The sequence below is a fragment of the Lepidochelys kempii genome, chromosome 11, assembly GCF_965140285.1.
Source record: "Lepidochelys kempii isolate rLepKem1 chromosome 11, rLepKem1.hap1, whole genome shotgun sequence".
NCBI lineage: Eukaryota > Metazoa > Chordata > Testudines > Cheloniidae > Lepidochelys > Lepidochelys kempii.
The window spans coordinates 80,384,651-80,398,453 of NC_136390.1; the positions used below are offsets into that span (position 1 = coordinate 80,384,651).

A 13,803-nucleotide genomic window follows, 5' to 3' on the forward strand; every position below is an offset into this window, starting at 1 on the left:
TGTTTACCACTACAAAAGGTTTTCTCTCCCCCACCCCACTCTCCTGCTGGTAATAGCTTATCTAAAGTGATCACTCTCCTTACAATGTGTATGATAATCAAGGTGGGCCATTTCCAGCACAAATCCAGGGTTTAACAAGAACGTCGGGGCGGGGGGGTAGGAAAAAACAAGGGGAAATAGGTTACCTTGCATAATGACTTAACCATTATGCAAGGTAACCTATTTCCCCTTGTTTTTTCCTACCCCCCCCCACCCCCGACGTTCTTGTTAAACCCTGGATTTGTGCTGGAAATGGCCCACCTTGATTATCATACACATTGTAAGGAGAGTGATCACTTTAGATAAGCTATTACCAGCAGGAGAGTGGGGTGGGGGAGAGAAAACCTTTTGTAGTGGTAAACACCCATTTTTTCATGGTTTGTATGTATAAAAAGATCTTCTGTACTTTCCACAGTATACATCCGATGAAGTGAGCTGTAGCTCACGAAAGCTTATGCTCAAATAAATTGGTTAGTCTCTAAGGTGCCACAAGTACTCCTGTTCTTCTCAAGAGTGTCCTTTTCACATCAACCTTCTAGAACTGAAAACAGTCAGAAATGCTTGCACAAATTTCGTTCCACTGATGAGAGTCAAATTGATCAAGGTCATGACAGACAACATGGCCTGCATGTTGTATATCAATCAACAGAGTGGGACATGCTCTCCCTTGCTTTGTGCCAAAGGAATAAAACTCTAGAATTTGTGCTTCTTACCTCCCAAGTATACAGAACACCATGGCCAACCATCTCAGCAGGCACTTCTCCTGGACTCACGAGTCCTCAACAGCATATTTCTAACCAGGTGGGGCTTCCAGAAGTGGATCTCTTTGCCGCCACCATCAACACAAACTGCAAAAAATTCTTCACGGCAGGGTGGGACTCAATTGAAGTATCCCTAGAAACACTGAAGTTGTAACCAGGTGTGCTGGGTTACAAAGATACCAGTTGTCACTAGAAGATGCCTTCCTTATTTCAGGGATGAAGGGCTGCCTTTATGCATACCCACCCACACCATTGCTTTGCAAAGTACTGAACAAGATCAAAAAGGACAAGGCTAACATCATTTTAATTGCACCAACTTGGCCAAGACAAGTGTGATATCCTTACCTGATTTGACTTCTCATCCACTGCTGAGAACTCCAACCAGTTGCTTCCTGTTGTCTCAGGATGCTGGTCAGACACTTCACCCCAACTGGAAGTTGCAGGCATGGCTCCTAGATGGTTCTTAGGAATAGAGACTTCCTGTTCAACAGAGGTGCAGCAGGTATTGTTAAACAGTAGAAAAGCATCTGTGTGATATACTTATTGTCAGAAATGGAAGATATTTGCCCACTGTGTACCCATCAACAAGTTTCTCCTGTTCACTCTTGTCTTTCCACTATCCTTGGCTATCTATTGGAATGTAAAAGGTCAGGTCTTACTATGATGTCCATCAAGGTTCTCTTGGTAGCTGAAACAACATTGATACTTCTGTGAAAGGTTTTTCAATTTGTACTCATCCCACAACATCAAGATTCCTCACAGCACTGATTAATCTTTTTCCATAGCTTAAGGAACCTATCCTGATATGGGACTTGAACTTTCTCATTAGTTCCCTTATGAAACACCCCTTTGAGCCATTAGTTACATGTTTGCGGCTTCACCTATCCATGAAAAAAGCTTTCTTGGTGACCATCGCTTCTGCCCAGAGTGTCAGAGAACTGGGGGCTTTAATGGCAGCTCCTCCCATCACTTTACAATATATGACAAGGAAGAAGTCTCATTTCAACCACATTCTAAGTTTCTACCTAAAGCGTCTTCTGAATTTCATTTTAATCAGACCATTCACCTTTAGTTTTTTCCCCTAAACCGCATCAGGCTAGGCAAGAAGCTGCCTTCCGTACCTTGGATTTCAGAAGGGCATTAGCCTTCTCGCTGAACAGAGCCAAACCATTCAGAAAGTCGCTCAGACTGTTCGTTGCAATTGCAGACAGATCCAAAGGAGCCACAATCTCCACTCAAAGATTTGAGGTGGATCTCTTGGCTTACTATCTCACGTTATGATTCTGCCAATATTCAGCCTCCTAGATTGTAAGCCCATTTTACAAGGTCGCAATCTACTTCTGTGGCATAACTGGATGTTCTAGTTGCTAAATTTGCAGAGCTGCAACCTGAACTTCAATACCTATTGTCTCCATGCACTATGCTTTGGTTCATTCCATTAGATCAGATGTGTCAATTGGCAATGCAGTTGTGTTCTCAGTATTAGACTCTGCTACAATGCTCCCTCTTCCCTGTGGGGATAGTGTTTGGGAGTCACCTGAACTGCAGCACGAACAGGGTCATTTCTCCAAAGGAGGAGAGGATACTCGCCTTGTGCAGTAACTGGAGTTTTTCGAGATGTGTGTCCCTATGGATGCTCCACTGCTTCCATTCTTCCCTCTGAATCAGAGATTCCTCTGCAGAACTTTGCAGTAGAAAAAGAACTGAGGGTGGTTTGCCCATGCAGCTCTGTATATCCTCGGTACAGGACAAGAGGGTGTGTAGATCACAGGCACAGGCTTGAATTGGCACTGCTATCAAAAATCTCCAGGTGCATGCACATCTGAAGTGGAGCACCCAGAGAGACACACATCTTAAAGAATTCCAGTTTCTACACAAGGTGAGTAACCTCTCCTTATTCCTGCACACACCTCTCTTTTTCACTGAGCTGTTTCACCATCTCCAGATAAGTTAAGTGAGTCTTCTGAGGCAAACCACATTCTATAAAATACACAAACCTTTTAAAATGAACTTTGAAAATAATTGTCAGGATGGTAAATTCATATATATCATTAGACTTGCATCTGAAGAAGTGGGTTTTTTACCCACAAAAGCTTATGCCCAAATAAATCTGTTAGTCTTTAAGGTGCCACTGGACTCCTTGTTGTTTTTATTATACAACAATACATTTCATGCATAAACTAGGTCATGTACAGTTTGCCTTTTAAATCTTTTCAAGTTTGCATTTTGTTTAGTTATTGTTACTGTGGTATACCTGATTCTTAAGTATGCTTGTACTTAATACAGAGATTACAGCAGTAAAATTACTTACTTGCAAACAGCAACTGTACAGATTTTAATGGCAACCACCGAATCTCCTGATTCAGCTAACAAGAACATTGCCAAGTATGCAAAGTACCATCAGAGTCTGAGCTTCTGTTTTCTGCTCATCTTATCAGTATAAGGATCTAGTGAGTTTGAATGAGAGAAGCTTTGCAGTCCTGATCACTTTTGAAATTCATTTTATTGAAATTCAGTTTTATGGATTATTAGTAAAGAGTCAAGTCTCATAAAGGAGAAAAACTAAAACTGAATGTTGTAATATACAAAATCCCAATGTGTCTAAGTATTACACAACAGGTAAAACACACAGAGTGTCTGCTCTGCGCTGATTGATTTAAAGGCTTTTAGATGGTTGGCTTGGGCTATTTTTTGTTTCCTTTCCCACATACATTTTATTTTGGGCTGGTTTTAAATACAAAATCTAACTGGGGTAGACTCAACAGAATGTATGAACAATAGGGGAACTACCTGTCCTGAATGTCAAGGGACATTCTGTAATATGTCATAAAACCTATCCAATAAGGTGTTTCTAAGAAGTATTTGGTCAGGTAGCAATTATGTTCCCAGGCAATAACCATGTAGAGCACCGTATATGTTCGTATCACAGTATGGGGTCAGATTCTCTCCTGCACCAAGATATATAGTTGATGCACGAAGACCATCAAGGAGCTGGTTTATGGTTGCCTAATTCTCAAGTTGATCCAGCCCTAACCTCATACAGAAACTAACTATGATTAAGGAACCAAATACCTGTGAATTGCCAGAGCTCCATCTCTCCCTCTCCCCGTCCTTGACATATACCCTCTTCAGGGGTTCTCAAACTTCATTGCACCGTGACCCCCTTCTGACAACAAAAATTACTACATGACCCCGGGAGGGAGGCCAAAGCCCAAGTCCAAGTCCCACCGCCTCGGGCAGGGAGGCCAAAGCCCAAGCCCAAGGTCTTCAGCCCCAGGCAGGGGGCCTGTAATCTGAGCTCTGCTATCCAGGGTTGAAGCCCTCAGGCTTCAGCTTCGGCCCCGGGTGGAGGAGCTCAGGCTTTAACTCTGGCCCCAGGCCCCAGCAAGTCTCAACCAGCCCTGGCGACCCAATTAAAATGGGGTCTCACACCACTTTGGGGACCCGACCCACAGTTTGAGAACTGCTGCCCTACAAGGAGGAGAGATGGAAGCAGCTGGCATAGAAGTTAGCTCTGCTGGCTATATATGATTTGAGAATTCCTCTCTTCTGGGAACATAGCAGGTGTCGTTTGCCAGATGTGGTCAGTTTCTGGTTCCTTTACAATAAATCAAGCATCACAAAGGAACGAAATCACAAATGGAAATGTGGCCCATGATTTTTTACCTTAAGTAAAAGTTTAGTGTTTTGTCCTTTCTCTGTATTTTTCATGCAGTTGTCCTTTCTTTTTTCCAAAGCATAGTCTGTCATCCTAAGAGACAATACACAGGATATTTTGCTAAATTTGCATATTAAGTTGTAGTGTGCAAAGTAATTATGCCAGAAATTAAGTCTTTGGATGTGCTATACAGCTCTGTTTTGCTATTCAAAATGATTAACTGTTCAAAAACCTGGTTTGCCAGTTGCATTTTTAAAAATCTAATTATATTTTCCTTGTGGTCCACATATTTTTCTTCCCTGGCATGCTTTCTAGTTTCTTTTAATGGGTCAGTGCCTTATAGTAAGACTAATTAATAAACCAGACATGATGTTCTTAAATGCTACCTGGGGGGCATGGATCAGCACTCATGTCACCCTCCCCATCAGTAGCCCACCCAGGCAAGGGAAGCTAATAATCCAAACAGTGGACCAAGTTTGGTGATGAATCCTGGTCATGTGCCACCTGAGGCATGTTGCCATATGCTAAGAAGAAATGATGCTGTCTACCTCCATGGGGCCAAGTTCTACAAACTGGAACTTAGCTTTCTATCACTCTGTCCCAGAGGAAATCTCCCTTTTTTACTAAGAACTAAATACCACAGAAGGTTACTTTCTAAAATTGGTTATAATTAAATTTTGCTCCATATGAATAACTTGATATTAGACCCTGTTCTTTAAGTTTTTCCCCTGTATGGTTAATTTTAAAATATGTTATAAAAACTCTGAATGAATAGAATTGTATGAAATCCAGAGACTTAAAGTACTGGTTACAGCCAAGCAGAGTATGCGCAAGTGCTGTGCCTTTCAAGCCTAATCTGCACAATCATTCCACCCATTCTGAGCCTCTACTTTACAGAGCTTGGCAAACAGTTTGGCAGTTTTGTGAAAATACACATGTGGGGCTAGTATCAGACCAAATTCATTCAGTATTCCCATGAGCCCTGATCCTGTAATGAGATTTATCCCAGTGAAGCCATGGACCTGCATGAAACCCCATTTAAGTGGTGATCCATCAACAGTACAAAGGAAAACTACAAAGCACGTTTCAGAGTAACAGCTGTGTTAGTCTGTATTCGCAAAAAGAAAAGGAGTTCTTGTGGCACCTTAGAGACTAACCAATTTATTTGAGCATAAGCTTTCGTGAGCTACATCCGATGAAGTGAGCTGTAGCTCACGAAAGCTTTTGCTCAAATAAATTGGTTAGTCTCTAAGGTGCCACAAGAACTCCTTTTCTTTTTACAAAGCACGTAATAGTCTTGCTGACTTAAATGGAACTACTCACATGTTTCAAGTTGAGCATGTGTTTGAATGGTTTTCTGGATTGGCATCTAAAATTTTTGACTTTAAATCACTTGGGCTAAGTATATTATTTTCATTGAAACTTGAAACTAGATAGCACTCTTCTTTGTAAAGAAAACTTTTCCCTGCTGTACCAGAAGATTCATGAAACTGGACTGAGTTTTGGAATTTTAACCTAGATTCAATCCCTCATCTCACTTCCATCTCTCTTCTCCTATCAGGCCTTAGTTTGTCCCCTTACTTTAAAGAGCTTTCTGCAGTTGGCCTGGTTTTTCCCCACCCACTCTTTCCAGGGTCTTCAAGAGGCACCAAAGGATTACTCCCCAAGATCTACTGCCTCCTGAATTCTGAAAAGGGTCTTTTGGGTTGAGTTCCAGAATTCACTTGGGGTATAGTTGAGGCTGTGGAACATTGGCATCAGATTTCAAATGTGGTTTGAACCTAAAGCAAATCTGAAAGAGCTGACCCCATGAACCTATGTGAACAAATTCCACTTCTTCAAGTTTACTATATCCATGCAAAGCTATGCCAAAAGGCTTTAAAAAATTTCTGATAATTACCAAAGCTGCGAATTTGCCCAAGACACTAGGAATATCACCTTATTCCTGCAGTAAGTGCCATGGGATCTTCCATCAGTGTAAGTTACCAGAACCTTGACTTTATATCTCATCCAAAAAATTGCATTTCCAAGAACATCATGCCTGCTATCATTGTGCTGGCATATTAGTTCAGTACTAACTGAGGAAAGTGTACCATCTAATGATACAGTCTCCCACAGTATTCTTGCCAGCAAGTTAAAAAAGTATGGATTGGATGAATGGACTATAAGGTGGATAGATAGCTGGCTAGCTTATCAGGCTCAACGGATAGTGATCAACAGCTCGATGTCTAGTTGGCAGCTGGTATCAAACGGAGTGCCCCAGGGGCCGGTTTTGTTCAACATCTTCATTAATGATTTGGATGATGGGATGGATTGCACCCTCAGTAAGTTCGTGGATGACACTAAGCTGGGGGGAGAGGTAGATATGCTGGATGGTAGGGATAGGATCCAGCAAATTGGAGGATAGACAAATTGGAGGATTGGGCCAAAAGAAATCTGATGAGGTTCAAAAAAGACAAGTGCAGAGTCCTGCACTTTGGACAGAAGAATCCCATGCACTGCTACAGGCTGGGAACCAACTGGCTAAGCAGCAGTTCTGCAGAAAAGGACCTGGGGGTTACAGTGGATGAGAAGCTGGATATGAGTCAATAGTGTGCCCTTGTTGCCAAGAAGCCTAACGGCATATTGGGCTGTATTAGTAGGAGCATTGCCAGCAGATTGAGGGAAGTGATTGTTCCCCTCTATTCGGCACTGGTGAGGCTACATCTGGAGTATTGCGTCCAGTTTTGGACCCCCCACTACAGAAAGGATGTGGACAAATTGGAGAGAGTCCAGTGGAGGGCAACAAAAATGATTAGGGGGCTGGGGCACATGACTTACGAGGAGAGACTGAGGGAACTGGGCTTATTTAGTCTGCAGAAGAGAAGGATGAGGGGGAATTTGATAGCAGACTTCAACTACCTGAAGGGGGGTTCCAAAGAGGATGAAGCTCAGCTGTTCTGAGTGGTGGCAGATGACAGGACAAGGAGCAATGGTCTCAAGTTGCAGTGGGGCGGAGGGGTCTAGGTTGGATATTAGGAAACACTGTTAGGAGGGTGGTGAAGCACTGGAATGGGTTACCTAGGGAGGTGGTGGAATCTCCATCCTTAGAGGTTTTTAAGGTCTGGCTTGACAAAGCCCTGGCTCCTGAGGTCTCTTCCAGCCCTAATCTTCTTTGATACTATGATTCTATGAACAGTATTCTTGCCATAGAGGTCGACTCCTCCTGCAAAGAGGAGCAATGGAGCCAGTCCCTGCAGACCCTTAGGGCACAGGATTCTACTCCAACTACTTCCTCATACCCAAGAAGAAGGGAGGAAGGAGACCAATCTTGGATCTCTGACACCTCAGCCGATTCATTTGAAAATCAAAGTTCCGCATGGTCACACTTGTGGCAATTCATACCTTCACTAGAAGGTGGTTCATGGCTGTAGGTATGCAGGATGCCTACATCCATAGTGACATACGTGTGACCCACAGATGATTCCTGAGGTTCATGGTGGGTCCTCGGCACTTCCAATACTGGGGTCTCCCATTTGGACTTACCACTGCTTCACGAGATTTCACAAAAGTTTTCTGTGTTGTAGTGACTCACCTCTCATGACAAGGAGTCCTTCTCTTCCCTTATCTAGATGATTGACTGCTGGTGACACAGTCCAGAGCAGCAGCTTGAGAATTGGCATCCCAGCTTCTTCTATTCCTCTCCTCCTAGGAGTAAGCATCAACACAGAAAAATCAACTTTACGCCCTACACTATCCCTAGAATTCATAGGAGCATGCATCAGCGTGGCCTCCACACACGCTTATCTCCCAAAAGACAGATTCCTGAGCTTACTGAACCTGATCACCTTAGTAACTTCCAGCCCCTTGGTATCAGCCAGAAGAACTTGCCTTTCCCTCCTCGGTCACATGGCAGCATGCACATACGTCATGCACTTCACTTGCCTAAGATTCGTCTGTCTCCAACTCTTGCTGCAGGGAGTCTACTCTCCCATGCACCAGTTCGTGGACACCATTCTCAACGTTCCACCAGAAATCCTCTCTTCCCTCTGATGGTGGACAAACCCACTCCACATTTGCTTCAATATGCCCTTCCTTCCATGCTCCACAAGTGTTACAATTATAATGGATGCATCACTCAAAGGCTGGGGTGCCCACAAGGGAGATCACAGGATGCAAGGCGCTTGGACCACTCGGGAAGCCAGGATGCACATCAACATCCTGGAACTTTGAGCGGCATGCAAGGCATGCCACATGTTCTTAACAACTATCTGTTCTCATCATGTCCTCATTATGTCAGACAACACTACTAAGGTTTACTACATAAACAAGCAAGGGGGCACGCGGTCTCGAGCACTATGTGTGGAACTGGAAATGGTGCATTTCACATCAGACCCTCCTGTCGGCAGCCTATCTGCTGGGAGCTCAGAGTGTACTGGCCAATGCTCTCAGCAGAAACTTAGTAACCTGCTACAAATGGGAATTGCATGACGCGGTAGATGTGGACATTTTCAGCCACTGGGAAACACTGATCAGGGACCTCTTTGCATCTCACCAACACCAAGCGCATTCAGTACTGTTTGAGGGGAGGACTCAATGTCCACTTGCAAGGGGACGCCCTGATCATGAACTGGTTGGACCAGATCAGCTACGGTTTAATATAGTGCCCTCTATTGCCACATGTTCTGCACAAACTCAGATGGGAGAGAGCGACGGTCATCCTGTGATTACTCCATATTGGCCTCCCCAGTTCTGGTTTCCTCTTCTTCTTCACGTGTCAGTGTCCATCACTCCTGCTCCCAACATTCCCGCAGCTACTCACGCAACACAATGGCACACCGAGGGCACCTCATCTCACAGTGTGGTATTTGGATGGATGCCTCTCCTAATGCAGGAATGCTCACAGGCAATCTGAGACATCCTCTCTAATCGCAGAAAGGAGTCCACAAGGTGATCCTACTAGGCCAAATGGACCTGTTTCACTACCTGGGCCCTACATAGAGGTCTTGACTCCAAGGCCATGGGCATCCCCATGCTATTAGACTATTTTCTCTCTCTAAAGACCTTAGTGCTCACTCTCAACTCCATCAAAGTACATATAGCGGCCATTAGTGCCTTCCACCCTCCCATGGAGGGGCACTTCGTCTTCACCCACCTCTTGACTACCAGATTCTGGAAGGTCCTTGTACACAAATACCCGTCCATCCAGGCTGTCACTCCTCAATGGAACCTCAACTTAGTCCTCACGTCATTAATGAACTCCCCCTTTGAACTTTTGGCCTCTTGCCCCCTGTCTCTTCTTTCTATGAAAGTAGCTTTTCTGGTCGCCATTACCCCTGCAAGGAGGGTTGGTGAACTGGTAGCTATGATGGAAACCCCCCCCTTTTACTACATTCCATAAAGACAAGGTCTCAATACACCTGCATCCTAAATTTCAACCAAAGGTGGTTTCCTGCTTCCACCACAACCAACCCACACACGTGCCTGCTTTCTTTCCCAAACCGCACGCCTCAAGTGAGAAACGGCAGCTCCACTCTTTGGATGTACGTAGGGCCCCTGGCCTTTTACGTGCGAAGAACAAAGTGTGGTATATGGTGTATTGCCCCCCTACTTCTGTGCTGCTAATGGTGGTGGTGCTGCCTTCAGAGTTGGGTGCCTGGCCAGCAGCTGCCGCTCTCTGGCCGCCCAACTCGGAAGGCAAAAAACCAGAGAACCGCTGTCACAGGAAATTTGTCACACTGTCACACCACGTGATTTGCAGGGTGCGGCTGGGGCGGGGAGTTTCAACTTCAAAACACTATACAGAACAGCAAATCTTTCAGTACATCATAAAAGACGTTACTTCCTAGAGGTTGTCTCTTATATCTTCTCTGTCCAGCTGGTTTAATACAATGCTATGAGAAAAGATCATTTATAGATCAGGTTTCCTTCTTGCTGGTCCGTAATTGCAGAGTTAATATTTAAAAAAAAAAAACAAATAGGATAAAGACTTATTTTACCTGTTTTGTTTTTGGATATGTAATTTTTTAAAAAAAGTGGGAGGTAGGTAATCTAAAACAGAAGTGCACTCTTTCATAAATTCCAGTACAACGGGGTGAGCACTCCATCACCTACTACAGGAATTTCCACGATCCGTAGCTGTGGAAATGGAGTCTCACGAGATTAAGGCTTAAAAAACTTACTCACAATAACCAGTCAAACGGAGTACAGAACATACAGCGCTTGGTTTGCCTGGGTTCTCTTGTTATAATTGTATAGCAACCACCTAGCAACTTCTGTGTTAGCTAAAAAACAAAAAGCAATAATAAAAATATATAAACAAGTGCAAAAACCATGGCATAAAGGATATAAATTTTGGACGTAGACATATATTGTCTGCTATTAAACAATCTTTACAAAAATAATTTGATTAGGCTAATCAGTATTATAAAAGATGATTCCAGTGCTTATTCTGAAGAAATTATCTTTATTAGGAATTAATTTGTAGAGTAATTCCTGTGCAAACTCTAACATTCTAGCTTTAACAGCATTACACATCTACAATGTCTGTCTCAGAATCAGCAAGAAAACATGCTTTATCTCTCACAACATGCTCTGTATATAGCCAGTAGGAGTCTGCCATATGTGATTTTACTTCGGGATAAAAAGCATAGAATCGTTCTTTATTCCTCATGACAGCAGCAAAACATCAAAATGTTTGCAGACAAATCAACACAAATATAGCGCTGCTCCAAAACTCTGAACTGCTGAGCTGCAGCAGGAGCTGGGGACAGATCTTGGAACCTTCCTGAGTTAAGTGAGATTAAGAATATGAATAAGGACTCCTTACAGCGTAAAGGTTTCAGGCTCAAATCTTTGGCTCCTGCTGGTAGGTTTCTGCATGCTCCCAAGAAGAGAGTAAGGGAAGGAGAGAACCTAAGCAGACCTAGGGGGAGATGAACTCATCTTGTCCTAGTGCAGAGAAGCTGAGAGATGGTAGTCACTGATAAAACTGACAGGTTTCAGAGTGGTAGTCATGTTAGTCTGTATCAGCAAACACAACAAGGAGTCCTTGTGGCACCTTAGAGACTAACAAATTTATTTGGGGATAAGCTTTCGTGCGCTAGAACCCACTTCATCAGATGCATGGAGTGGAAAATACAGGAGGCAGGTATAAAAATACAGCACATGAAAAGATGGGAGTTGCCTTACCAAGTTGGAGGTCAGTGCTAACGAGGCCAGTTCAATCAGGGTGGAAGTGGCCCATTCTCAACAGCTGACAAGAAGATGTGCGTATCAACAGAGGGAAAAATACTTTTGTAGTGACCCAGCCATTCCCAGTCTTTATTCAGGCCTAATTTGATGGTGTCAAGTTTGCAAATTAACTCAAGTTCTGCAGTTTCTCTTTGAAGTCTGGTTTTGAAGTTTTTTTGTTGAAGAATGGCCACTTTTAAATCTGTTATTGAGTGTCCAGGGAGATTGAAGTGCTCTCCTTCTGGTTTTTGAATGTTACAATTCTTGATGTCTGATTTGTGTCCATTTATTCTTTTGCATAGAGACTGTCCGGTTTGTCCAATGTACATGGTAGATGTACAGGAGAACCAGCTCCTGATGGTGTGGCTGATGTGGCTATGTCCTATGATGGTGTCCCTTGAGTAGATTTGCAGACAGTATTTTCCACTCCATGAATCTGATGAAGTGGGTTATAGCCCACAGAAGCGTATGCCCAAATAAATGTGTGAGACTCTAAGGTGCCACAAGGACTCCTCGTTGTTTTTGCTGATAAAACTGAGTGCGATTTCAGGCATCTAATCTGAAACGTATGTCTGAAATTATTTGTAAAATACACAGTAATAACTATCATAATGAATAACCCCTTCTCCCCTAGCTCCTCCCACACTTCCTTCTCTCCTAACCCCTGCACTCCCCTCCTGTGTCTCTTCTCCCCCAAACCCTTCTGCACCCCTTCTCCCTTAACTCCTCCTGTGTCCCTTCTCCCCAGTCCCCTGCACTCACCTCCTGTGCCCCTTCTCCCCAGTCCCTTGCACCCCCTCCAACGCTAGGTGCTCCTTGTGTCCAGATCACTTCCCCCATGTGGGCTGCATAAGGGAAGGGCAGGACAGCAGCTCCTGATGCTACACAGCCCTGGTGGAGAAAGTGACCTGGACGCACAGAGCGTCTGGTGTTGCTGCTCATCCCCCCCTCCCAGCCCAGAGGAACATTCTGGGGGGAGGGAGCCCAGCAGCAACACCAAGCGCTCCATGTGTTGCCACTCACCCCCCTGAACACATTTTTCCATGGGGAGAAGCAGGAAGAAATCTGGGCACACCCTCACGCATTGCCTCTGTGAATTTGCGGGGGGGGCAATGCCCCTGTGCCTCCTGAAAGTTCACCCATGTGCAGCACTCCCTGCTGTCACTCACTGTTCCGGGTGCTACCCTTCGCACCAGCAGCACACCTCTGCACTGCGCATGGCGCCCCCTGACCACGGCACCTGGGGGGTCACCCACCCCTAAGGCCAGCCCTGCTGCCCTTTACCACCTTAGTCGAAACGATGAGGCAATGTAAGGGCACATGCATGGACCCAAGGACATTACTACTTCGGAAAGCTCTGGCTGTGGGCACTTCGCTTGCACCTTGCCCTCAGTGGAATGCAGAAAGGGACCACACATTTCAAGAACCTCCAGTTCCAGGTAAGTAACCTCCGCTTTCAGATTGAAGCTTTTTTTGTAAAGAAAATGTTTGAAGAAAAATACTTTCTTTTTTAAGAACATGTTTGAATTCCAAAAGGAAAGTCAGTTATTAAATTTGTGTGCATTTAATTACATTTTCTTCCTGAAATTTGTTTCCCAGGTACAGATGTGAAGGATGCCCAGGTTATAAGTGTTTCCACAGGGACGAAATGCATAAATGGAGAATACATGAGTGACCGTGGTCTTGCATTAAACGATTGCCATGCAGAAATTATATCTCGCAGGTGCCTGCTTAAATTTCTTTACACACAACTTGAGCTGTTTGTAAGGTAAGTTTAAGGAGGCTGAGATTGTGCTATGAACATCATGTGTCTATCTGATGATTAGTTGAATTGTAACACAAAGCTAAGGAGTCCCATTGAAAAAATTATCATATAAAATAGCTGAAGTTACTGAAATTTTAAATTGAACGCTCTGGTCCCTGTCACAAAGTGTGAGCTTAACAGAAAAACACTCATTTAAGGAGGCATATCTATAACTATATTGAACTCTGATATTTTTATTATGGTTCAGAAATAGTGAGTTATGAATTAATCATGTCGTTCTTCAAAGTGTAAACACATTTTAGTTATTCAACTGTTCTTTGAATTGGTGGAAATAAAATTAAAATGCCATCAAATGGACTAGCAGATGT

The 13,803-nt window shown here is 43.8% G+C and overlaps 1 protein-coding gene across 11 annotated transcripts in view; it reads left to right on the forward strand.

Moving 5' to 3' along the window:
- The window catches only part of ADARB1 (adenosine deaminase RNA specific B1), a 225,200-nt gene that overhangs the window by 184,014 nt on the left and 27,383 nt on the right, over positions 1–13,803 (forward strand). For all 11 annotated transcript variants that reach the window (XM_073306981.2, XM_073306982.2, XM_073306973.2 and 8 more), the window contains one exon: positions 13,270–13,438. In XM_073306981.2, the coding sequence (XP_073163082.2) occupies positions 13,270–13,438 (169 nt within the window). The remainder of the gene's footprint in view (positions 1–13,269; positions 13,439–13,803) is intronic.